This window comes from Capricornis sumatraensis, chromosome 19 (assembly GCF_032405125.1).
Source record: "Capricornis sumatraensis isolate serow.1 chromosome 19, serow.2, whole genome shotgun sequence".
Taxonomy (NCBI): Eukaryota; Metazoa; Chordata; class Mammalia; order Artiodactyla; family Bovidae; genus Capricornis; species Capricornis sumatraensis.
Genome location: NC_091087.1, coordinates 39,047,040 through 39,074,209, shown reverse-complemented (window position 1 = coordinate 39,074,209; position 27,170 = coordinate 39,047,040). Strand labels below are relative to the sequence as shown.

Sequence of the window (27,170 nt, the reverse complement as noted above, 5' to 3'; positions counted from 1 at the left end):
TGAAAAAACTAAAAATAAAATTACCATATGGTCCAGTAATTTTGCTTCTGAGTATGTACCAAAAAGACTTGCAATCAGAATCTTAAAAAGATATGCATATATTCATAGCTGCATTATTCACAGTAGATAAAATGTGGAAACAAACCCAAATGCTCATCAGTGAATGCGTGGATAAATAAAGTTATGGTATATCCATACAGGGGAATGTTATTCAGCCTTCAAAAGTTTAGAAGGAAATTCTGCCGTGCACTTCAGCATGCATGAACTCTGAGGATATTACGCTTAGTGAAAGAAGCCAGTCACTCAAAGACAAAATACTGTGTGATTCCACTTATATGAGATGCTTAGCGTAGTCAAAATTATAAAGACAGAATCTTGAATGTTGGTTCCCAGAGGCCCTGGGAAGGAGAGAATGGAGAGTAATTGTTTCATGGGTATAGAATTTTACAAGATGAAAAGAATTAAGGGGATGGATGGTGGCGATAGTTGCACAGAAATGTGAATGTATTTATTACCACTGAACTGTGCACTTAAACATGGTGAAGAGGGTAAATATTGTATTGCATGTATTTTGCCACAACTTTTTTAAAAGACATAAAAGTGGGTTAAAAAGAGTAGATGTCTCCTGGTAATTGTCTCATATACCTTAGACGATGATATAGCCCAGCCTCTGGAATCAGACTACCTGGATACAAATTCTAACTCCATAATTAGCTAACTTCTAATTTTGAACCAATTTCTTTGCTTCTCTAAAACTCAATTTTCTCACCTATAATATGGGGATAAACAATAGTACCATTTTCAAAGAATTTTGTAGTCTTTTAAAAATACTTGTTAAGTACATATATGAGGAATTGAACATTAGTTACAAGGGGTAGAACAGTGTGTGAAGCACATCTGTCCCAGTCTTCACAGAGCTTCTGTTTTACCAGGTATGGGAAGCAGGCATCATGTGATTAATTACGTGACTAGTGTTGTGACACAGGCTGAAAGAATGTGTACAGGGTACACTGGGAAAGCATAAATGGGAACTGACCAAGTTAGGAGGGTCACTTCTCCCAGAAGAAGTGACATTTATAGTAAAATCCTGAGGCTTTAGTTTTTGCCTGTTAGCTAGGCAGAAAGGGAGGTGAGAGGATAATCTAGGCAGAAAAAATAGCTCCTGAGAGAGTCCTAAGGTGGAAAAGAGCTTGTGGAATTCAGGGAACCAAAGAAAGGCCATTGAGGCTAGATCCTCGTGAGCAAGACGTGAAGGGAATCAATTTGGGCAAATGAGGTAGACTGGGGCCAAAGCTGGACTTTGTAGGTTCAGTTAAGTTTCTGACTTTAGTCATAAATGTACACTCTGGAAGGATGTCAGGTACAATCAGAAATGGATTTGGGGGGAACAAATATGAATGCAGAGAAACCAATTAGATTATTAGAGTAGTCTGTAAGAAAGATTATGGTGACTTGGATTAGTATAAGTATGGCCGTCAAAATGGAGTCAAGAAACATTCAGGATGTAGAATTGGGGTGTGTCTATCCGCTCAGTTACTTCAGTCATGTCTGACTCTTTGCGACACACTGGACTGCGTAGCCCGCCAGACACCTCTGTGCATGGGATTCTCCAGGCAAGAACACTGGAATGGGTTGCCATGCCCTCCTCCAGAGGATCTTCCCGACCCAGGGATCAAACCTGCATCTCTTGCATCTTCTGCATCACAGGCAGATTCTTTACCGCTGAGCCACTGGGGAAGCCCTTAAAATTCGTAGGTTTTGGTAATGGATATGTAGATTAAGGGGGGGCTTCCAGGTGGCGCTAGTGATAAAGAACCTTCCTACCAATTTAGGAGACATAAGAGTTGCAGGTTCGATCCCTGGGTTGGGAAGATCCCCTGGAGGAAGGCATGGAAACCCACTATTCGTACTCCAGATAGATGGCTTTATTTGAATAATTTCGTGATCATAAATTAGACCTACAGAACCATAGACTCTGAGAATAAAAAGAGGCCTTAGAGATTAACCACTCCATCCTCCTACTAGGAAAGATACAGTGATGTTGGGATAAATCACCATATATGAAATCAGGCGTTCTGAATTTGAGAAGCTGTGTTATCATTTACTGACTTCACAAGCTTGTTCAAGTTGTTTTACCTTTCTGAGCCTCTGTTTTCTCACTTGCACAATAAGGATAATAACAGATATATTTGAGGGTTGCTGTAAACATTTAATGAATTAAAGTACCTCTCATCATCTTACTTCCAACAGACTCAGCAAATTTTAAAGCCGAATGCCCTTAATTTATGCAGAAAGATTGGAGACACACAGGTCATGTTGGTAACAATGGCTAAGGTAGAATGAGACCCTAGCCTCCTAGCTCTCGACACAGTAATCTCAACACATCAGTACTGCTTTGTAAATGCTTCTAGAACCTACTCATTCTTTCATTCCACAAACATCTAAAAGCACCAGGTAGATAGCAGGCACCTTAATTGCAGAGACAAATAGCTTACAGTCCAGTAGAAAAGACATTGTTACTGTTGTTAGTTACTAAGTCGTGTCTGACTCTTTGCAACCCATGGACTGTAGCCCGCCAGGCTTCTTTGTCCATGGGATTTCCCGGGCAAAAATACTGGAGTGGGTGGCCATTTTCTTCTCTAGGGGATCGAACCCAGGTCTCCTGCGTTAGCAGGTGAATTCTTCAGCGCTCAGTCACTAGGAAAGCCCAGAAAAGATAGATAAGAGACATTTAAAACGCGCTGCTGTTAGTGCTACAGTAAAGCCGAATGTGCACGGGGTATTTGGAGACTGCAGTGAAGCACATGACTTAGGTTGGCAGGTGGGGGAAATAGAAGACATACCCCATAGAGTGCAGCAACTGAAGCAGGAGTACCAGGTGAAGAAGCAGAAGACTGCATGGAGAAGGGGGTAATGGGCAGATTCCTTTCTGCCTCCTACTCGCTTTACAGATTCATCCAGGGTGACTGCATACTGTACATTTTTTATTTTTAAGTGCTGGCTTTATTTTTAACTTGTGAATGAGTTACAGTAATATCTTTCTAATTGAAAATCAGTGTCTAAGTGCATTCAACAAGATATTTTTCTAACACCTTCTACATAGCCAGCAGGCTTCCCAAGTGACTCAGTGGGTAAAGAATCCGCCTGCCAATGCAGGAGATGCAGGTTCAATCCCTGGATAGAGAAGACCCCCTGGAGAAGGAAATGGCAACCCATTCCAGTATTCTTGCCTGGGAAATCCCATAGACAGAGGAGCCTGGGGGGCTATAGTCCATGGGGTCACAGTCAGACATAGCTTAGCGACCAAGCACCCATACACATAACCAGTGTTGTTTCAGGTGCCAGGAACAGAAAGAAAGTGAAGTCGCTCAGTCGCATCTGACTCATTGCGACCCCATGGACTGTAGCCTGCCAGGCTCTTCCATCAGTGGAATTTTTCAGGCAAGAGTACTGGAGTGGGTTACCATGCCCTCCTCCAGGGGATCTTCCTGACCCAGGGATCGAACCTGGGTCTCCCGCATTGCAGGCAGACGCTTTACCATCTGAGCCACCAGGGAAGCCCAGGAAGTTGTTTTAGGTGCCAGGAACAGAGCAGCGAACAAAACAAAACCTCGCCCTCGTGGAGCTTATATTCTAGCTTTGAGGGAGAGGAAATACCAACACATAATAGTTTAGAAGGTGACCACTGCAGTGGGAGAAAAATAAAGCTTGAGGAAACAGGAAAGGGAATTGGGTTTGTGGGAGAAGGCTGTGACTTTTAAAGAGGTGGTCTGGGAAGGCTTATGGATAAGGTGGCGTTTGAATAGAGAACTAGCAGAAGAGGGGGAGTGAGTCTGGGACACCTGGGAGGACACCTGGGAGGACACCTGGGAGGAGAGTATTCAGGCAGAAGAGACAATAGAGCAAGAGCCAGCAGAGTGAAGCACATGAATTTAGAAAGGCTACTGAAGAAGTATGTCAGGGAGGGGCTCTTTGGCCATGATGCATTTTTGGACTTTAACTTTGCAGAAGATAAGAAGCCAGGGATTCTTTTGAGCAGAAGAATGATATGATTCAACATTAATAACAAAGAAATTTCCAACCATCAAGACCACTAAGGCATGTAGTATAGAGTTTGCTAAAATTATTTTATGTAGGATTTTGACTGCATAAAATATATAAACAGTCTGAAAGGCATAAATGTATTAAAAATACAAATGTATTTGGGATAAAATACAAAATCCTCTAATACTGTCTTAATATTGTTTATGGAATTTTGAAAAGATAACATTGAAAAACTATTAGCCATTCCTATGTAATTTCTTTTCATGCGTTCAAGCCAAGTAAATCATCAGGGTAAATATCTTTCATGACTTCTATTTTTATAACATAGCATGTCATAATGTAACATGAGCATAGATGTTTTACAAAATATCAGTGGTGCAAAGACTGTTGTGTGTCTGAAGACAGTTTAGCTAAGGAAGTAAAATGGTGCCAACAATGTGGAAACCTGTGTCTGATGCTGGAGTCCTTCCACACTTTTTTGCCTTTTTTGTTTTTTTTTGTTTTTTGCTTATACTCTGACACTGACTTGGTAGGAGCTTTCTAAACAATCTCCTGTTGGTTCTTAGTGAGTTTAATTCATATTCCAACCATTGTGAACACACTGTACAACTTAAAAATACTTAAACCCAACTTCACAATACTGAAAATTAGTTGGATAGTGTTACCACTGATTACCAAGTTAATTTTGTCTCTCATGGAATCATATTACAGAGGGATAGATTTATACTACTAATAAAAGCATCTTTCTGGGTTGCAAAAAAGAGTGTAGGAAGTTTTTGAAACATGGTAGGAGGTATTGGGGTGAAAAAAGAATATGAGCTCGTCTTTTAAAAGTGATAGTGACTTTTAATTTAATTTTGCTAAAACACTTTGCTTCAGGGCTTGGCCTTATAGATATTGGGTTTCTCCTTGGAATAGGTTTAGAGAACAGTACTTATTCCAGCCCTGATCGTTTCTTTCTTTTCAGGAAAGTCTCTTTCTCCCCTGGACCATGATTTCCTCAACTATAAAATGAAACAATCTGATTCTAAGTTTCTTTCTAAATCTAAAACTATATGAAATATCTGCAGATTTTGAGAGGGCCAAATGTTTTTTGAGAGGAAGGAGAAATTTAGTAAGCATATGTACATGAAATTAACTTAGCAGTAGTTTGCTGCTACTGTGAGAGTAAGATAATGACCACACCAGTGTATCCTAAAGAAGTATACTAGAGGAAAAGAAACTGTGGCTTTTTAGATTTCTGCCTCAGAAGTGACAAATTGAGAGGAACCAAAAGTTACATAGCTCTGATTTTTCCCAGGCCAAGCCTGGCACATTCCGGCAGGTGGTAAAGTCACACGCAGGGCTGCATGCTGGGAAGGCAACCTTTCCCTGCCCTCCACAGACCACCCACCCCAGGATGGAATGTTTTCCAGACTCAGGTAAGCCAGGTGTGCAATAGTGTACAGGGGGAGGGGAGAATGTTGCTAAAACACCTTTTGTAAAGGACAGGCCCCTGAACTTGCAGTGTGCCCTTGGCCCAGCAGCGGTATTAGAAGGAAGTTCAAACTCAAGTGTTAGTGTATAAGCATATATCAGAACTCTGGATATGCATTTCATCTACTAAGTGTCCCAGAAGAGCAGGCCACTAATGAGTTACTTTACCTCCAGCAAGTAACAGTGATACCCAGCTAGACAAGACAGCAGTACAGAGTACTGCTCTGAATAGAATATCCTTTACAGTGTAGATACCTTCTCCTTAAAGTTTCTCTTTATCAAGTCTCATTCTTGAAGACTAGAAAGAACCTTTTGTCTAACTAAAGATAAGCGCTTTCATACCTTAATTCAGGCAGTTTTGAAATTCTTTCTTAGATGAAACATCAGTTTCCTATGAAAGCATTGCAGTAAAATGATTTTAAACCAGCAGAAGAAGAATCTATATAGAAGGATGGAGAAAGCTTCTGTGATTTTGAGTAAGGTGATGTCCTGATGAGACAAAGTCTTCACCAAAGGTTACAAGCGAAAGAAAACTATTCTCAACAGTGAAAGGATCAATGTTAAATGAAGAAATTAGAGAAAAACAGATGTGGGGGGAAATCTGATGAGGTGAGGGGCTTAGACTGTTGGAAAATAAGAAATCAGGATGAGAAAAAATAAAACTGTTCAGTACAGTGAGGGCCTTTGGACTCAGGTCCCTGGTCCCAGGGTTCACCATGACAAGCCTAACAAGGGAGGCTTGGCTCCCAAGGAGGAGGAGAGCTCCTTGGCTCCTGCAGACCACAAGGGTTCTTCGTATAACTGGCAAATTGTTAGAGACGTTTTTTCATTTCTGTTTACTTTATAAGAAACTGGTAAAATGGTGTTTCTAAAATTAAGCAGAAATCCTCAATGAAAGACAAAAATCAAAAGTTGTCAGCTGTGGACAGAGAATATAAAAATAGTGTAAACATATATCTGATTTACTTGACCTTGATTGAGCTTATTTTAGGGGACGGATGAAGAAGTGACATTTGGTCCCTGCACCACATTTATGGTTTCTGAATAAGAGACTTAGTATATTTCATTCATAATTATTCCAACAATCTTTAAATAAAGTATTTTCATGCTCTTTGGTCACGAGTAAAGTTCTTATTAATTAAGAACTTTTAATGGAAGAGACATCAGAAAGGCTGTGTTTGACCTATGATCAGTTTTCACCTCCTTCCACTAGAGACAGTTTCTCCAGAATTCCCAGAAAAAGAGATGGCCAGTGGGAAGTTGGTGTGGGGTGAGAGAAAGCACATGGCTTTAGAGTCTAACAAACTCAGGTTTCAATCCCAGCTCTTTAACTATAGCTGTGAAACTTGGATGTGTTGACTGCTGTCTCTGACCTTTGAGATGTTAATCTGCAAAAATTAAATGTGATGGTATAAGTGAAGTGAAAGTGAAATGAAGTCACTCAGTCGTGTCCGACTCTTTGCTGCGACCCCATGGACTGTAGCCTACCAGGCTCCTCCATCCATGGGATTTTACAGGCAAGAATACTGGAGTGGGTTGCCATTTCCTTCTCCAAATGGTATGGTATAAGGAAAATGCTTAAGTGCTTGGCATAGAAGAAAACCCTAAGAAATGTTAGTTTTCATCATTTTTTCTCTGCACCCCCCCCCCCACCAAATAAGTTGTGGCTCATAATTTAGCCTTTTTTTTTAATACCTCAAGGTTGTCATTTTGAGCATAAACAGGTATACTGTTTTTAGTAAATAATAATTTCAGTGCAAAAAAAAATGAGTCCAATAAAAGCAATGAGTCTCAGATTGCAGAGCCTTTATATCTTTATTCTTATATCTGTTTTTTTCCTTGAGCTTCAAGAATAGCATCTTGTTTTGCTTCCCTGATAGCTTAGTTGGTAAAGAATCCACCTGCAATGCAGGAGTCCCTGGTTTGATTCCTGGGTCAGGAAGATCCGCTGGAGAAGGGATAGGATACCCATATCCAGTATTCTTGGGCTTCCCTTGTGGCTCAGCTGGTGAAGAATCCACCTGCAATGCAGGAGAGCTGGGTTCTATCCCTGGGTTGGGCAGATCTCCTGGAGAAGGGAAAGGCCACCCACTCTAGTCTTTTGGCGTGGAGAATTTCATGGACTGTATAGTCCAAGGAATTACAAAGAGTCAGACACGACTGAGTGACTTTCACTTTTACTTTGCTACCTCTAAAATGGCCACCACTTCTTCCTATTGTTCTTTCTGTTCTACTGTAAACCAGTAAGCCACAGCTTGCTACACTTACTTGTAAAATCAGAGTCTACAGGGTCTAAAGGACCTTACAGTAAACAGAGAATCTCTGTGTCTTTGACCATGGACATACTGGATATTCAAATGTTAGATGAGCAGGTGATTAAATAAATGACATTAATTTTGGTATCTCAGAAGTCTTTAATATCTTCATGATTCTCAACTATATTTTTAAAAGATCTGATTACTGGGTTAAAATGCTTCTAGAAAAGGGAAAGGTTGCTAAGAGCACGTGTATAGTGTTTTATTTGAAATATTTAGTATCAGTACAAGGTTTTTGAAATGAAAGGAATATGAAAATTTGTGATGTATGAAGAACCCTGACATTACCCAGAAATGTGTTTCTCATATTCTTTCTGAAGTTTGTAAAAGAAAAGAAAAGTTGTGCCTTTATGATGATTTGCCGAGTTGTAAATGTGAAGTGTTTACCTAAAGTCATGTGACCTGCTAGAGGAGGAACTGGAACTTGAACACAAAGCCATCTGATTCCACGTTTAAACTTTCTTCCTCCCTATCTCTGGCCTATTGTCTCTGCCCCTTTCTTGGTAGCAAGGTCTTCAGGAGCCTCTGTCCTGGGAAGAGTGAACCCTTAAGTAGCCAATATCACATGCCAAAGCACAGAGTTCCCAGCCTGGTGATTACATATCTAGCCACTGTGCTTCCAGTCATCCTTCTCTGTGAGAGCTGCTGTTCATACCCAGTTGTATTTACTCCTGGTAGTAGTAGGAATCATAGTAAGAGTAGCAGTTGCTACTTCTTTTTGGATGTAGCAGATGACACTTCTGTGGGACTTACCTATGAGCCAGACACTGTGCTAAGGCTTTACATATGTTGATTCATTGGATACTGTAATTATCTTCATGTAACAGTTGAGGAAACTGAGACACAGAAAGGTTAAGGAACATGTCTAAGATCATATATCTAGGGCTGGAACCCAAGCCCAAGTTCTGACTCCTTGTCCAACTTTTAACAGCCATATTACTTCCTGTAAACTATAAGTAAACAGCTCAATATGACTCTGTGTATTAGGGGAAATTCTGGAGAAATACTATTATATTTTACCATTTTGTAATAAATGCAAAATTTTTCCTCATAGAGGAATTTAGATTAGATGTTTTAAAAATCTACTTTGACAAGAAACAGAGCTATTGTGGGAAGGGGGACACCTGCCAGGGCCCAAGGGTGGGCTCTTGTCTAACACTCAGAAATGAACTGTCTGAGGAGACATGTGCTGACAAAATAAGAGACTTTATTGGGAAGGGAGACCCAAGGAGAGCAGGAGGGTAAGGGAACCCAGGGGGACTGCTCTGCCACGTGGCTTGCAGTCTCGGGTTTTGTGGTGGTGGGATTAGTCTCTGGGTTGTCTTTGGCCGGTCATTCTGACTCAGAGTCCTTCCTAATGACACACGCATTGCTCGGCCAAGATGGATGCCAGCAAGAAGGATTCTAGGAGGCGGCTGGACACGTGGTGTCTCTTTTTGACCTTTCCTGAACGCTTCTGGTTAGTGCTGGCTTATTAGTTCTGTGCTTCTTACCGGGACCTCCTGTTGTAAAATAACTCACACACATGGTTACTGTGGTGCCTGACCAGGATGGATGGTTTCAGTCAGGGTGTGCTTCCCATAACAGTGCTATCAGTTAACCAGTTGGCTTGTTTTCTGAGTTTATACAAATTTTTAATACTTTATTCAGTTGAATAAGTAATATTTATTGAGTGCTTATTATATGCTTAGGATGAGATAAGCATTTTATGTTATTAGCTAATTTAGTCCTCACAAGAACCCTCTGTTATCGGTAATGTCATTATCCCTGTTTTATGAGAAAATTGAAAATTGGAAGTAGCGACCTGCCCAAGGACACCTAGCTACTAGGGGCAAAACTGAGATTTGAACTGACAGTCTGACTTTAGAACCAGTACTCAAGCATTCAAATAGCACTTCTAGAATTTCAAAATTATTTATGATTCCAGAAATTTTCCGTTATCATCTCTGTTCATTTTTGGTGGTTTTATTGAAATACAATACTGTATTTTTTCCATCTAGGTTTATGTTCCAGATGAAAATACTGCTATTTTGGGAAGAAATACAAATAAGCAAGTTTTCGAAGGCTTGACAACTGGACTTCTCAAAGTCAGTGCTGCGGTTTTTGGCTGCCTGATTGCCAATCGACCAGATGGAAACAGCCAACCAACTACACCAAAAATATCAACACAGGAAATGAAAAGCAAACCCTCACAAGGTGATGCTTTTAACAGTCGAGTTCAGGACCTCATCAGGTAAGTTTCTAGATTTCTTAAAACTTGTTTGTTTAAAAAAAATTATTTTAAAATAATTTTAAGTCTCAGGGCCCGTGTGATGGTAGTTGTTTTCACACCATCCAAAAATTCCTGATAGAAAATATACCACATTTTGTAGAGAGAAGAAAAGTCCTATTAAGGAAAAGCAGTATAGTTAAAGCTCATCTGTCATTCTTGGTATTTAATATTCAGTATTAGAATTAGAATTTAACTGTTTTTGCTGTCAACTCTTTCCAACTCAAAGAATTTCTAAGAATTCCCCTATCTCAGGTCATCTCTCCTTATAAATTTTTTCAGATTTTAAGTACTCAGAATAGCTATCATTAATTGTCGCACCCATTATTAGTAACGTATTATGCTGTTGTTTAGTTGCTAAGTTGTGTCTGACTCTTTGCAACCCCATGGACTGCAGTATGGCAGGCTTCATTGTCCTTCACTGTATCCTGGAGTTTGCTCAAACTCGTGCATTGAGTTGGTAACCTCATTTTATCAGAACTCTCCACTATGACAAAGAACTCTTGACTCCCGGTGTGGAAAGGAAGAATCTTTTAGGGGCTTCCCAGGTGGCACTAGTAGTAAAGAACCAGCCTGCCACTCCTGGGGATGCCAGAGACAAGGGTTCAGTCACTGGGTTGGGAAGATTTCCTGGAGGAGGGCATGGCAACCCACTCCAGTATTCTTGCCTGGAGAATCCCACAGACAAAGGAGCCTGGCGGACTACAGTCCATAGAGTCGCAAAAAGTCTGACACAACTGAAGTGACTTAGCACTCACACAGAAAGTGTAGAAACTCTAGAGGACAATGATATCCTCTGGATCCTCTGTAGTTGTGCCCCAGGTGATGCTATTGGTAAAGAACTTGCCTGCAGTGCAGGAGACATAATGAGATGTGGGTTTCATCCCTGGGTCTGGAAGATCCCCTGGAGAAGGACTTGGCAACACACTCCATTATTCTTGCCTGGAGAATCCCATGGACAGAGGAGCCTGGTGGGCTACAGTCCAAAGGATCACGAAGAATTGGACACAACTGAAGTGATTTAGCTTGCACACACTCCACTATGACCTGTCCGTCTTTGGTGCCCCTGCGAGGCATGGCTTATAGCTTTGTTGAGTTATGCAAGGCTGTGATCCATGAAGGAGAGTAAGGTATTGTAGTAGAGGCTTTGCAGCCCTGTAAGTGTAGGATTTCTAATCCAGACTTTGTTCAGTTCAGTTCAGTCGCTCAGTTGTGTCCAGCTCCTTGCATCCCCATGGACTGCAGCATGCCAGGCCTCCCTGTCCATCACCAACTCCCGGAGTTTCCTCAAACTCATGTCCATTGAGTCAGTGATGCCATCCAACCATCTTATCCTCTGTCATCCCATTCTCCTCCTACCTTCAATCTTTCCCAGCATCAGGGTCTTAGCAGATGAGTCATTTCTTTGCATCAGGTGGCCAAAGTACTGGAGTTTCAGCTTCAGCATCAGTCCTTCCAATGAATACTCAAGACTGATTTCCTTTAGGATGGACTGGTTGGACCTCATTGCAGTCCAAGGGACTCTCAAGAGTCTTCTCCAACGCCACAGTTCAAAAGCATCAATTCTGGAAAAACCATAGCCTTGACTAGATGGACTTTTGTTGGCAAAGTAATGTCTCTGCTTTTGAATATGCTATCTAGGTTGGTCATAACTTTTCTTCCAAGGAGTATCTTTTAATTTCATGGCTGCAGTCACCATCTGCAGTGATTTTGGAGTCCCCCCAAAATAAAGTTTGTCACTGTTTCCATTGTTTTCCCATCTATTTGCCATGAAGCGATGGGACCAGATGCCATGATCTTTGTTTTATGAATGTTGAACTTTAAGCCAACTTTTTCACTCTCCTCTTTCACGTTCATCGAGAGGCTCTTTAGTTTCTCTTCTCTTTCTACCATAAGGGTGGTGTCATCTGCATATCTGAGGTTATTGATATTTCTCCTGGCAATCTTGATTCCAGTTTGTGCTTCATCCAACCCAGTGTTTCTCATGATGTGCTCTGCATATACGTTAAATAAGCAGGATGACAATATACAGCCTTGACGTACTCCTTTTTCTGTTTGGAACCACTCTGTTGTTCAAACTTTGTAGGTAAGGAAATTGCTCAGTGGGGTTAAAGGTTATGTAATGAATAAGTTTAAAATTTAAGTAGGAGAATTGAGACTGGAACTCAGGTCTATCTGGACTTCCAACAGCTGTATATTTTCCACTACACAAATGTGGCAATTTCTAACACCTGTTCACGGTCAACCCTGCTTCCTTCCACGGTCACCTTTTCTCCGGGGAAATTTATTCCTACCCTGACATTTAAATTCTTTTTCCCTGGTGAATCTGGAATCAGATAGGACATTTAATTTCCCAAGATTCCATCTGGTGTTAATCAATTACCTGTCCCACCTAGCAGAAACTCCTCTGTGATCTGCACTGATCTCTGACTCCCAAAACCCATGCAATTTGTTACTTTTTGAAGCTTATAGTAGGTTAATAGGAGAAAGAGAATGCCCTCTTCTGCATTCGCTTCTTTCTCAGTTCATAAATTTCATCTGGTCTCTTGTGCTTTCTTGGAAACAGTTGTTTCATTCAGGATCTTTCTTACCCTTGATTACTTTGTTAACTTGTCCCTTGCAGCCGCCTGCCCTCTCTCCCCAAGCATATTTATTGCTCGAGAGTACTAGGCAGGCCCTTTGGGTGCACAAACCATTTATCATGCAGCACTTGACTTTGACCCTCCCTGGCCTTTCTCTCTGTTGCTTGATCTCATTCAATTTCCCCATGTCCTTTTGGTCTGTAGAACCTGGCCCTCCCTGCTGATAAATGCCCAGCATCCTCCCTTGGGCTACTGTGTGATGCAGCGGCCCTGCATTCTTGTCATCCAGACAACTCAGCTACATGCCTTGGCTACAGTGAGGCAGAAGGCCCACCTGTGCTTTAGTGCAATTCCAGTGGGCCTTCCAGGAAAAAGTACCTACATTTTTACACTTATTATTATAGTTACCAGATCCTTCATTAAGAAAACAGGTTATTGGGGGGAAAAAGATAACAGTGATGATCTGCCAAACCAAATAATTCATGTAACTTAAAAAGGATGATAGGCAATTACAGTGCTTCAGAGGAAAACAATGTCACTCTATCTGGCTTGAACCACTTTTGGTAAATAGTGTTTTCTTGTGGATAATGCATTGTTAGCTGGCTTGATGATCCCTATGTGTAGGACCACAAACTTTATCTCAGATCTTCGTAGTGAAGCAAACAGAATATGTGTAAATAGTTTCATGCTTTCTTTCTCACCTTCTCGAATATGAACTGACAGGAAATCTCACTCCACTCCCTGCTACAACCTGGGCCTTTTTTGTCAGTTTATAAATCTCTAGCATTGTAAAGTTGTGAGGGAAGGGTTCCAACACAGTTTTTGGCACTGTTCTCTTGCCTGTACCACTAAGGTAGAGCTGGAAAAGGGCACATCATTCTGACGTATGTCTCTTTTCTCTCCTTATCTGGCATGGAAGAGGCAAGGGGCTCTCTATCCGAGATGAGGTAATAATAGTATTTATTCTCCTTATTTTAGATAATTGAGTCCAGTTCCTAGCCCTAAGGGATCCTCAGAAATATCTATCGTCTCAAAATATTGCCACTTGTACTCACTTTATGCCAGACACTTTACAGGGTCCTGGGATACAGAAACAAATTAAAAAAAAAAAACTTAAACAGAATATCCAGATAATATCTTTTGGCTGTAAAACATTCGAATTTTTTTGTAAGATGCAAATGTTGGTAATTTCATGTGTTTAGCATAGTTCTAGGAAAGCAGTATTATGTATAGGATAGAAGCAGATTGTGATGTGAAAAGAACACTGGTTTGAAATTTGCCCAGGAAATGCATCAGTCCTGAAGCTCTGCAATTTGGTTTTTTTCCTGGCTTTATTGAGATATAGGTGGACATATATAGCATTGTGTAAGTTTAAGATGTACAACTTGATGATTTGTTACACGTATATGTAGGGCAAAATGATAACCACAGTAACTGTTAGTTAACACCTCCATCATCTTACATAATTACCTTTTGCATGTATGTGTGTATATTGAAACATTTAAGAGCTACTGTTTAGCAGCTTTCAAGTATGTAGTACAGTGCTGTAGCTTGCAGTCCCTATGCTGTATGTTACAGTCCTAGAACCTACTCATCTTATAAATGTCAGTTTGTACCCTTTAACCAACATCTCCCCATTTCCCCTACCCACCCCCAGCATTGGGCAGCAAGCATTCTACTATTTCTGAGAATTCAACTCTTTCAGATTCCACACAGTATTTGCCCTTTAACTGTCTAACTTATTTCACTTAGCATAATGCCTTCAAGGGAAACCCATATTGTTACAAATTGCAGGATTTCCTTATTTTTTATGGCTGAATAATATTTCATTTTATACACACACACACACACACACACACACACACACACACACCACTTTGCAGGTGTGCTCAGCTGTGTGCAACTCTGTGGAATTTTCCAGGCAAAATTACTGGAATCAGTTGCCATTTGCTCCTCCACCCAGGGATCAAACCAATGCCTCTTGCATCTCCTGCATTGGTAGGCGGATTCCTTACCACTGAGCCATCTGAGTGTGTGTACTTAGTCGCTCAGTTGTGTCCAGCTGTTTGCGACCTTGTGGACTCTAGCCTGCCAGGCTCCTTTGTCCATGCAGATTCTCCAGGCAAGAATACTGGAGTGGGTTGCCATGCCCTACTCCAGGGGATCTTCCCAACCCAGGGAGCGAACCCAGGTCACCCACATTGCAGGCAGATTCTTAACCATCTAAGCCAACAGGGAGGCCCATGAGTCCTGGAGTGGGTAGCCTCCAGGGTATCTTCCTGCGTTGCAGGTGCATTCTTTACCAGCTGAGCCACAGCTTTACCACTTTTCTTTATCCATTCATCTGAGGATGGACACTTAGCTGCTCTGGATAATGCTGCACTGAACATGAGAGTGCAAGTATCTCTTTAAGATAGTGATTGATTTCCTTCACAATAATATCCGGAAGTGGAATTGATAGATCATATGGTGTTTCTGTTTGTAATCTCTTGAGTAATGCCGCACTGTTTTTCATAGTGACTATACAAATACACTTTCCCACCAGCAGTGTACAAAGTTTCACTTTTCTCTCTACATCCTGCCAATATTATTTCCTGGTTTTTTGAATTTCTTTTTTGTTTGTTTTTTATAATAACCATCTTAACAGGTATTAGGGAGTATGTCATTGGGGTTTTGATTTGTATATCCCTGATGATTAATGATGGTGAACATCTTTTCCTATATCTGCTGGCCATTTGTATCTGTTCTTTGGTAAAATGTCTATTTAGGTGTATGTCTATTTTTAATTGAATCATTTGTATTTTTACCATTGTGCTATAGGAGTTCCTGCAACAATTTGGAAGACATAGAAGATCACAATGCATTTTTTAATACACAAGCATTGTCTTTAATCCCACCACCCAAAGATAATCACTGGTTTTAATTTTGGTTTTGGTGTACATATATGTGGTTATTTTATGAAAACAAATTGTAATACTTACACATACTTTTTTATGTCATACTTTTTTCATTTCTTTTATTCCAAATCAACAGAAACTTGCAAATGACTTTCTACTGGCTTTCCAAGTATTTAATTATGTGGCAATGATTTGCTTGTGCATGTGTGCTAAGTCATTTCAGTCATGTCCAACTCTTTCTGACCCTATGGACTGTAGCCTCACCCCTCTGTCCACAAGAATTCTCTAGGCAAGAATACTGGAGTAGGTTGCCATGCCCTCCTCCAGGGGATCTTCCCGACCCAGGGAACAAACCCACACCTCTTATATCTCCTGCATTGGCACTTCTTTACCATTAATGCTACCTGGGAAGCCCAAGGTGATTTGCTTCAGGTGACCTATTACTTAAATAGTATTTTACTATTATACTTATCTAGTATTTTACTATTATAGATAACACTGTAAAGAATATCTTTCCCTATAATTGATTATTGTTTTCTATTAAACTTTGGGAAGTATAATTTGGGGTCAAAAATGTGTATTAAGGATTTTGATACAAACTGCCAAATTGTCCTACATAGAGAGATCAAATTCCCAGCATCCACTGGATCATGGAAAAAGCAAGAGAGTTCCAGAAAAACATCTATTTCTGCTTTATTGACTATGCCAAAGCCTTTGACTGTGTGGATCACAATAAAATGTGGAAAATTCTTCAAGAGATGGGGAATACCAGACCACCTGACCTGCCTCTTGAGAAACCTATATGCAGGTCAGGAAGCAACAGTTAGAACTGGACATGGAACAACAGTACGTTAAGGATGTATATTGTTACCCTGCTTATTTAACTTCTATGCAGAGTACATCATGAGAAACACTGGGCTGGAAGAAGCACAAGCTGGAATCAAGATTGCCGGGAGAAATATCAGTAACCTCAGATATGCAGATGACACCACCCTTATGGCAGAAAGTGAAGAGGAACTAAAAAGCCTCTTGATGAAAGTGAAAGAGGAGAGTGAACAAGTTGGCTTAAAGCTCAACATTAAGAAAACGAAGATCATGGCATCCAGTCCCATCACTACATGGGAAATAGATGGGGAAACAGTGTCAGACTTCATTTTTCTGGGCTCTAAAATCACTGCAGATGGTGATTGCAGCCATGAAATCAAAAGACGCTTACTCCTTGGAAGGAAAGTTATGACCAACCTAGGTAGCATATTCAAAACCAGAGATATTACTTTGCCAGCAAAGTTCCATCTAGTTAAGGCTATGGTTTTTCTAGTGGTCATGTATGGATGTAAGAGTTGGACTGTGAAGAAGGCTGAGCACCAAAGAATCGATGCTTTTGAACTGTGGTGTTGGAGAAGGCTCTTGAGAGTCCCTTGGATTGCAAGGAGATCCAGCCAGTCCATTCTAAAGGAGATCAGTCCTGGGTGTTCTTTGGAAGGACTGATGCTAAAGCTGAAACTCCAATACTTTGGCCACCTCATGCGAAGAGTTGACTCATTGGAAAAGACCCTGATGCTGGGAGGGATTGGGGGCAGGAGGAGAAGGGGACAACAGAGGATGAGATGGCTAGATGGCATCACCAACTCAATGAACATGAGTTTGGGTGAACTCCAGGAGTTTGTGATGGACAGGGAGGCCTGGCATGCTGCGATTCATGGGGTCGCAAAGAGTCGGACACGACTGAGCAACTGAACTGAACTGAACTGAGATATTACATATGAGTATGTCCTTGTACCTTCAGCCTAGACAGTGTTGAATAGCATCATTCTTTTGAGTGTTAGCCAGACTGGGAGGTGAAAATGTTTCATTTCTATATATTAGTGATGATACTGCACATTTTTAAATGTTCACTGGCCATTTTAATAGGACTTTCTTGGCGGCTCAGACAGTCTTTTGTGAGTTGCCTATTCATGTACTTGCCCATTTTCCTATTGGAGGTCTTGACTTTTTTAGTTGTAAAAGCTCTTGGTACATGATAAGATCATTAGGCACCTGCATGAGGAACAACCATATGAAGAGGTAGCAAGAAGACAGCCATCTGGAAACCAAAAAGAGCAGCCTCAGAGGAATCCAACCGTGCTGGCACCTTAATCTTGGCTTTTTTGGCCTCCAGAACTTTTCTGAGATATGGGTGGAATATACTAAAGAACAGCCAGCCATCTTGTACTATGAAATGGATTCCAGTGCTGTAGATGATACTCCTATTTGTCAGGATCAGTGTTGATTCCCTGTGGTAAATGCTCCATTTACAAGGTCTTCATTCATTGTTTGTGAACTTATTGTGCCATCAAACAGATGGCCTCACTAGAAGCCCAGATAGTAACTATGCATAGACAAGAACCACTGTGAAAACTCAGAATAAAGAAAGTGGGTAAGCCTGAAGCATCTCTTACTGGACCTCAGAGACCAAGAAGTACCTCATTAGAAGGGTAAGAGGAGCAGCTGCTCACTGTGCTCCCACAGGCCAGCACAGTGCTGTATGCAGGCCCCCCCACAAGCCTGTGGTTTCTCCAGTACTAAGAAGGAGCCCAAATGGACATCTAGCTCCCCCAGCATTGTGGGACACTTCCACTTTGGTCTCACCTAACAAAGATTACTGGGGGAATCTGCAGGGCCTGACCAGTGGGGAGCAAATAGAACAGGGGAGTGTGGTGCTTCAGCACTCAGATCTTGGTGGACTGTGCTCCTGGCTACTGTGGTGCCCAAGCAGAGATCCCAGGCAGCAGCTCTGCCCATATATGAAGTTGAGCTGTAGCCCTATCTGGTCAGGGAATTCAGTTGGCAGTTCTGCTGCTTAGGGTCCCCAGGCTGTACCAGCTACAGAGCTTGTTTTACCATGCAACCTGGGCAGGAAAGCAGGTCATCATCTGTGCCTTCTTGCTCACCATTGCCTTCATTTCTGAGCATCCAGGAAGGTCAGCTATGGAACCTAAGCAGCTGCAAAGTCCAAACTACAGCCCTGTTCAGGCAGGGCGTCAAGCCAGCAGCCATGTCCAACTGTTGAGCTCAGCCTCTGACCCCACATAACCAGGAAGACTGAACAGTAACCTTGGGAAACCTCATAACCCAGCTATGGTCCCATACTCAACTACAGAGCATAGCCTGCAGCCCCACCCTATAATGGAGCCCAGACAAAATTCTTCTCAGTCACAGAGACAGTTTCTAGACCCACCCATCTATGATGTACAACTGGAGACCGCTCCCAACCAGAGAGGCCAGCCAGCAATCTTGCTTAATATCAGAGCACAGCCAGCAGCCTGATCAAGAAGCCCAGCCTATGGCACAGGCTTTCAGAATATTGAAGAAAAAACTGCCAACCAAGAATGCTATAGTCAGCAATGCTGTCCTTCAGGAATGAAGGAGAAATAAAGATTTTCTCAAACAAAAGAAGCAGAGGAAGGTCATCACCACTAGACCTCTCTTACAAGAAATACTATAGGGCATTCTTCAGGTTAAAAGAAAACGGTGATAATTAATCAGATAAAAACATATGGATGTGTAATACTCACGGGTAATGCTAACTATATAATCAAAATCAGATCTCTGGTGTTATAATGGTGATACATAAAATTCACTTACAAGCTAGTTTGAAAGTTAAAAATCAAATGTAATAGATGTAACCATAACCACAGAAATTTGTTATTGAATAAACACTATAAAAACATGTAAACTGTAACATGAATAACCTGAAATATGAGGAAGGAGAAGCAAAAGTACAGCTGACTTTTAAACAACACAGGTCTGAAATGTGCATGTCCACTTGCATGCAAGTTTTTATTTTAATAAATACTATAGTACTACGCAATCTGTAGTTGGTTGAGTCTGCAGGTGCAGAACCAAGGATATGGAGTCCCAATGATGGGACTTGAGCATCTGTGAATTTTGGTATCCACAGCAGGTCCTGGGACCAATCCCCCACAGATACTAAGAGACAACTGCATAAATTTTCTGTATGCTGTCAAACTTACCAACTTAAAACAGAATGTAATATGCACCACAGCTTCTTTATCCATCATTCATCTGCCAGTGGACATCTAGGTTGCTTCCATGTCCTGGCTATTGTAAACAGTGCTGCAGTGAACATTGGGGTTCATGTGCCTCTTTCAAGGCAGCGAAAGAAACACAGATGTAGAGAACAGACTTTTGGACTACATGGGAGAAGGTGAGGGTGGGATGATATGAGACAATAGCCTTGAAACATGTATGTTACTATATGTGAAACAGATGGCCAGTGCAAGTTTGATGCATGAAGCAGGGCACTCAAAGTCAGTGCTCTGGGACAACCCAGAGGGGTGGGGAGGGGAGGGAGGTGGGAGGGGGGTTCAGGATGGGGGACACATGTGCACCCGTGGCTGATTCATGTCAGTGTATGGCAAAAACCACCACAATATTGTAAATTATTCTCCAATTAAAATTAACTAATTTAAAAAACAGAATGCAAGAAGTACATTCCCAAAGAAAAACCTATAGTAGATACACTTAGTATAAAGAAGTCAAAGCATACTGTCACAAAAAGTCATCAGATCACAAAAGAAGACAGCAAGAGAGGGAACACAGGTCGAGGGGGCTAAAAAACAGAAAATAATTAGTGAAATATCAATAGTAAGTCCTTACTGCTAAGTCACTTCAGTCGTGTCTGACTCTGTGCGATGCCATAGACGGCAGCCCACCAGGCTCCCCTGTCCCTGGGATTCTCCAGGCAAGAACACCGGAGTGGGCTGCCATTTCCTTCTCCAATATATGAAAGTGAAAAGTGAAAGTGAAGTCGCTCAGTCGTGTCCTACTCTTGGCGACCCCATGGACTGCAGCCTACCAGGCTCCTCCATCCATGGGATTTTCCAGGCAAGAGGACTGGAGTGGGGTGCCATTAGTAGCCAGTAATTACTTTAAGGGTAAATGGATTAAATTCTCCAATCAAAAGACACAGAGTGGCTGAAGGATAAAAACAATATCCAACAACATGCTGACTGTAAGAGACTCATTTTAGCTTTAAAGACACAAAGACTGAAAGCAAAGGGGTGTAAGTATTTCAGAGAAATGGTAACCAGAAGAAAGGAAGGGTAGATTTTAAGCTAAAAATGGTTAAAAGAGACAAAGAAGATCATTATATAATGATAGAGGGGTCAATCCACCAAAGATATGACAGTAAGTAATTATTTATGCATCCAATGTTGGAGCCCCTAAATATTTACTGATACTAACAGAACTAAATGGAGAACAACAATACAGTAATATGTGGGGACATTAATACCCCACTCTCAACAATAAATTCCTGGAGAAGGAAATGACAGTCCACTCCAGTATTCTTGCCTGGGAAACCCCAGGGACAAGGAGCCAGGCAGGCTACAATCCATGAGGCTACAAAAGAGTCAGACATGACTTGGCAACTACACAGCAAGAAGAAACACCCAACAATAATAGATAGATCTTCCAGACAGGAAATCAATAAGGAAACAGCAGATTTAAACAGCACTTAGGCCAAAAGGACCTAACATATATAGAGCACTCCATCCAACAGCAGCAAAATATATATTGCTCTCAAACACACATGGAACATTTTCAAGGATGAATCCTATGTTATGCCACAAAAGAAGTCTCAACAATCCAAAAACATAGAAATTATGTCAAGTATCTTCTCTGATCAGTGGTGTGAAACTAGAAAACAGTAATATTTTGTAATCAATACACAAATCATCACATTGTATACCTTAAACTTAAAGGATGTGTATATTAACTGTATCTCAATAAACCTGGGAAATAAAACAACCCTTATCTTACAGGTTTCAAATGCTCTTTCAGTTTGTCATTATTCTCTTCAAAAATATTTAAATTTTCTATGAGTTTATGTAGTGTATCAACCTACACCTTACAAAATTATCAATACCTATGTACCAACTTGACATCATTTTTCAGTAACTGATAAAATTTTTCCATATTGTCTTAGATCTTTTTTCATACTGGTAAGAAACCAAATGTGGCAGGTACAGCTAACTCCCCATCTACATTCCTTTCTCTTGCACAGTGATTTATCTCTTGAGAGAGAGTTAGAGTATGTGTATATAGTTCCCATGCATTTTTTATATTATTTGTATATAAGTGTATGTAATATATATGTGTATAGTATATATATATATTTTTTAATATATTCATATAATAAATAAACAAACATTTCTGGTTTTGTATGTAACCATACAAAATTTACATAAATGCTATCATACAATTCTCTCAATTTCTATTTTCACATAACATGTTGAGATTTATTTATGTTGATGCATATAATTCTGATTAATTCATCTTAACTGCTCTAGACATTTTTTTAAATGAATAAATTCCCAGTTTGTACACCTATTTGAGGTCAGTAGTTTCTATTTTTTCACTATTTGAAGCAGTGATACAGTGAATATCCTTGTATAAGCTTCTTTTGCACCTGTATGTGAGTTTCTCAAGTGCATATGCCTACAGTAAGAATTTTGAATCCTATGATAAATCCATGTTCAACTTTACCAAGCAGCATCAAATTGTTCTCCAAAGAGTACACTTCCCATTAGTAAAGGATAGGAGTCCCATTTCCTCATATTCTTATCAGTGTTTTATGTTAACATACTTAGTGATTTTTAAGCCCCTTTATCAGTCTAATATTTGTGAAATGGTATTTTGTGTTGTGTTAATTTCTCATTGTATTTATGACTAGTAAGTATGCATGCATCTGTTTTTACAATACTGCCATCATTACTACTAGTGACAATAAAACTAATAATAAAATATATCAAGTTCTTTGCATGTATTAGCTTATCAGTCACTTATCACAAGAACCTTCTACTAACACTGTTATATCAAAAAGAAAACAGACTAAGAAGGGCAAGGTAATTTGCCCATGGTCATCCAGTAACTTGTGAGACTAGGGTTCAATATGTCAATATGTCATTTTCCTTTATAATAAGATAATAGGGCTGGTGGTCATCATTTCATATTTTCCAATTTTAAAACTATGGGAGATGATCAGTAACCAGATAAACATATTTCCTAACATAAAAAGAGAAAGGGAACATTATTTTATGCCTTGTAAACAGTAAACTTAAAAGAGGATACCAACATAAATTATTCATCAGATTCTCCTTCCTTTTGCAAAAGAAGTGTGTTAGTAAATGAATAGTGGTAGGGATTTTAGGGCACTTACAAGCAGAAGCATCAGTTCCTTTGCACATATCACTGAAAGATTGTATGTGCTGATTTTCAGAACTGCTATATTCAGAGTCCTTCACTTTTCATATATGTGAATGCAGTAGCACTGAGTTGGTATAAAATCTCCACACTAAGGCTGGTATATCTACAAGGTACTTCATAGTCTTCAGATATTTGCAATTATTTCTGCTTTGTGGACTAAGAGCTACTATTGTTGATCTGGGTTAATAAACAGTTCTAGAAAACTGTTTAATAGACTGAAAAGATGGAGAGTAACTTCTTAAATGATATTGTCAACTCTCAGAACTGGTACTTTTCATAACAGAGGGCAGTTGGATTCTTGCTGCTTGTTATACTCTTAATGGTGATAAGGTTTTAAAAAGTAGAGAATCTACAGTGGCATTGGAAGTTTAGGTTATAACAAGAGTGCCTGAGTAGCATCATCCTGAATCCTTGCATTCTAGTGAATTTAGCTCCTTACTAGGAGTTTAAGAAGTATTCCTTTTCAAGAGTATAGAGATCCTTATAAATCATTTCAGTTATTGTCAGACTCTAGACTGGTGAGAATGATCAGATAATCTCTTTCGTGAAGAAAATAATATTAGAGTAGCCAACAGAAGTAAACAGAACCATTCATTGAAATAACTGATTATTCAGGGATAAATCTAAGGAAATAGTTGCTTAAGATATTGTACTCAAACCTGTGTTGTCATTTGCTTGTTAGAAAGGCCTAAGCCTGTGTTTATTAAGGTTTCTCTTTGAAGGTGAGGGCTTCCCTGGTGGCTCAGCCAGTAAAGAATCTGCCTGCAATGCAAGAGACCTGGGTTCAATCCCTGGGTTGGGAAGATGCCTGGAGAGGAGAATGGCTACTCACTCCAGTGTTCTAGCCTGGAGAATTCCATGGACAGAGGAGCCTGGGAGGCTACCGTCCATGGGGTGGCAGAGTCGGACATGACTGAGCAACTTTCACTTTCACTTTTTGAAGGGAAAGATGTTACCAGGCTATGCACATTGGTAACACATATTTGTCCCCACATCTAGCTACGTGGTGAACATCGGTCTGATCGACAAGCTTTGTGGCTGCTTCCTCTCGGTGCAAGGCCCCGTGGATGAGAATCCCAAGATGGCTGCGTTTCTGCAGCATGCCGCAGGACTCCTACAGGGAATGTGCACGCTCTGCTTTGCTGTCACTGGAAGGTAAGGCCTCTACTCGATGTCAGTCTGGACTCAACTTTTGAAACATCTCTTGGACTTTGCTCACTCTGGAGTGGCTTCATAGGGATGTACATGGTCATCTTGGCCTCTTTTCCTGTTTGTGCTACCTCTGTCCTTACTGGCTTCCCATACCGAGACTTGTCTAATGTTTCTCATTTTCCCTGGCTACAAGCTCCTGTCAGAGCCTATCTTTCTTGTTGGTGTCATTAGCTTATCTATAATTTCTATAAGAGACCATCCAGCTCCTCTTCCACTGAGATCCAGAGGAATCAAGTGATTTCCTTGAGTCAGGAGGTCAGTAACAAAACCTAGACCAATCAAGTCAGATCCTCAGCATAACACAGCACAGCCTCACAGTGCCCTGACTATCACATGCTTTCAGTTACAGCCTGCTAGGTTCTTTATTTTCCCCTTTGTTCCTTCTTCCAAGGTGTCTCTATGAATAAGAGAGGAGCCATCCAAAAGCAATAACTCCGTGAAGTCACTCATGCCCCACGGGCATGATTATAGCCGGTGTATCAGGAACTACTAGCAGCCTGGTTGGCTCTCTAAACCCCCCACCCCGTCCTGCGCACTGTCCTCAGAAGCAGTAACTTTCTAACAGAGATGGTAACCACCTCGTGTTCTTTTCCCTACCCACCTACCAAGTTACGAATCGTTTACAGTAGTGACTCGGTGTTAATATGACATATCCCTCAGACATATTGAGGATGCTCAGTAAAATAATTTTCTTACAATTAAAATCTAAATAGATTATATACACACACACACACACACATGCATATATGCTCTGCTGTGCTTAGTTGCTCAGTCGTGCGCGCGCACACACACACACACACACACACACACACACATATGCTCTGCTGTGCTTAGTTGCTCAGTCATGTCCGACTCTTTGCGACCCCATGGACTGTAGCCCACCATGCTCCTCTTTGTCCATAGGGATTCTCCAGGCAAGAATACTGGAGTAGGTTGCCATGCCTTCCTCCAGGGGGATCTTCCCAACCCAGGGATTGAACCCAGGTCTCCCGCATTGCAGGCAGAGTCTTTACCCTCTGAGCCACCAGGGAAGCCCAAGAATACTGGAATGAGTAGCCTAACCCTTCTCCAGGGGATCTTCCCTACCCAGGAATCAAACCTGGGTCTCCAGCTGAGCTACCAGAGAACCCCATACATATATCTGTGTATACATAGACATGTATATATATGTGTATATATATGTGTATGCATATGTGTATATGTGGGGATTTATCAAGAAAGAAACTATTTGAAGCTAATGAAGTCTAATTACTTAAAGAAATCTTATACAGCCATATTCAGTGTACCACAGTGCTAATGTCTCTATTCAGAATATTTAAAAAGAGAATTTGTTTTCAGAAATTAACTTCCTCAACATGTGTTGGTCTCTTCTACATAGGACCTTGATAACCACCTATTCTTTCTTATTCTTACCCAGTCCCTCCAGCCCCCATCACATTTCTAGGAAGATTAAGACTGAGTGTCAAGGAAGTCAAGCATGGCCTTTAGTCACTATTACACTTAGTCTGTTCCCTCTAGAAATGTAGCCAGAGCCTACCTTCCAGGGACTTGATGAGCACTCGGGAAGGGGCTGTTTGTAGGTCTGTGACCCAGGTAAGTTCCGGGGGCAACAGTAACGGGGATCCATCCAAGGCATTGGCACCTGCCAGCTTAGAGGCCGCCATGCTGCCCAACTCGCTCTGTGCAGTAGCCTGGCCACTCCCTGGGAGGGATCCTCTCACCCAGAAGACCCTTCCAACACTGGCTCTTTCATGTACATGCCATTATAAACCTGCCAGCATCTCAAGTCTTTGTCATCTGTACTCTTCCCTTGAATCCAAGTGAATATCGCACACATAAACATTTCCATATATGGGTTGTTGTGTAGTTTGTGGGCATCAGCATTCCCTTACACATGGATTCAGTCACTTGAAATCTGTGGGACTTGAAAGAAGCTTAAAGGTCATTCATAGCCACTCATAGGGAAAGCAGCTGAGCCAAAATAATTTGAATTAGGACCCAAGGTTCCTCCGCTGGTGTTCCCTCTTACACACATGGCTTTATATTATTCAGAATATGGGAGCATGCAGTTTGTTTCTTTGAAGACTTTCTCAATTACGTATGTGGAGGACAGCATCCTCTTCTCTTTAACACACACAAACATGTCCTTGTTTAGTAGACATTGACTGAACATCTGCCCTGGGCCAGACTCCAAGCTATGTACTGAAGCTCCTCAGGGAGCCCAGAGTCTGTCAGAGGGTCAGACTTGTGAATTAACAGCTACAGTGTAATAGCTGCAGCAGAAGAGAGGGTGCACAGCAAAGGAAATAAAGCCCTTCCAGAAGAGGTCAAGAAGGGCTTCAGTGACCTAAATCGTAAAGGATCCAGAAGACAAGTGGAGTGAAGAATCCATTTGGGAGAAAGGGCATCAGGGTACTGTGTGATATAGCAGGTGTTATTGGTACCTGCAGCCTACTAGGCAGTCATCTGCCAGTGACTTCCCGTGTTTCACTACCTGGGGATGTTCTCTGGACAAGTAGCTGTTTGCTAGAAGTACAGGAGAATTAACACCCAGGAATCACTCTCCAACAATAAATTGGTAGATAACATCCCAGCTCCACCAACCCTCAATGGGACAATCCTGAAGTGTGTTCCTTACAATCTCTCCAAGGGGCCCCTTGGAGAGTGGTAACCTGTTTATTAACACATATTTGATTGACTTTTCTCCCTGCCCTCTTTTCCTTCTCTACTTCCTCACAGGTAAACATCATACAACCATATCTTTGTTTCAGGGTCTGTTTGGGGGACAACCCAAGCTAAGAGTTATGGATATAGAAGACATTGTCTCATGTTCAGTTTGATGTGGTTTATAATAGGGTGACTGTGAAGGGTGGCAGGAGATTAGATATTCAGTGAGCTCCATAAATGTTTACATTTCCAGTATAGGATGATCACTCCTGAAAAGTATAGAAATGGCTGGAATGGCTTGAGTCTAGTAGGCTTGAGCCCACTAGAAGGAGTAGGCTTTTTATTTTATTTTTTTAATTTATTCATTTCAATTGGATGCTAATTACTTTACAGTATTGTAGTGGTTTTGCCATACATTGACATGAATCAGCCATGGGTG

The 27,170-nt window shown here is 41.0% G+C and overlaps 1 protein-coding gene across 1 annotated transcript in view; it reads left to right on the top strand.

The window, feature by feature from the left end:
• SCAPER (S-phase cyclin A associated protein in the ER) overlaps nucleotides 1-27,170 on the top strand; it is a 365,239-nt gene that overhangs the window by 273,895 nt on the left and 64,174 nt on the right. The window contains exons 25-26 of the mRNA XM_068991091.1: nucleotides 9,836-10,068; nucleotides 23,852-24,007. Of these exons, the coding sequence (XP_068847192.1) occupies nucleotides 9,836-10,068; nucleotides 23,852-24,007 (389 nt within the window). The remainder of the gene's footprint in view (nucleotides 1-9,835; nucleotides 10,069-23,851; nucleotides 24,008-27,170) is intronic.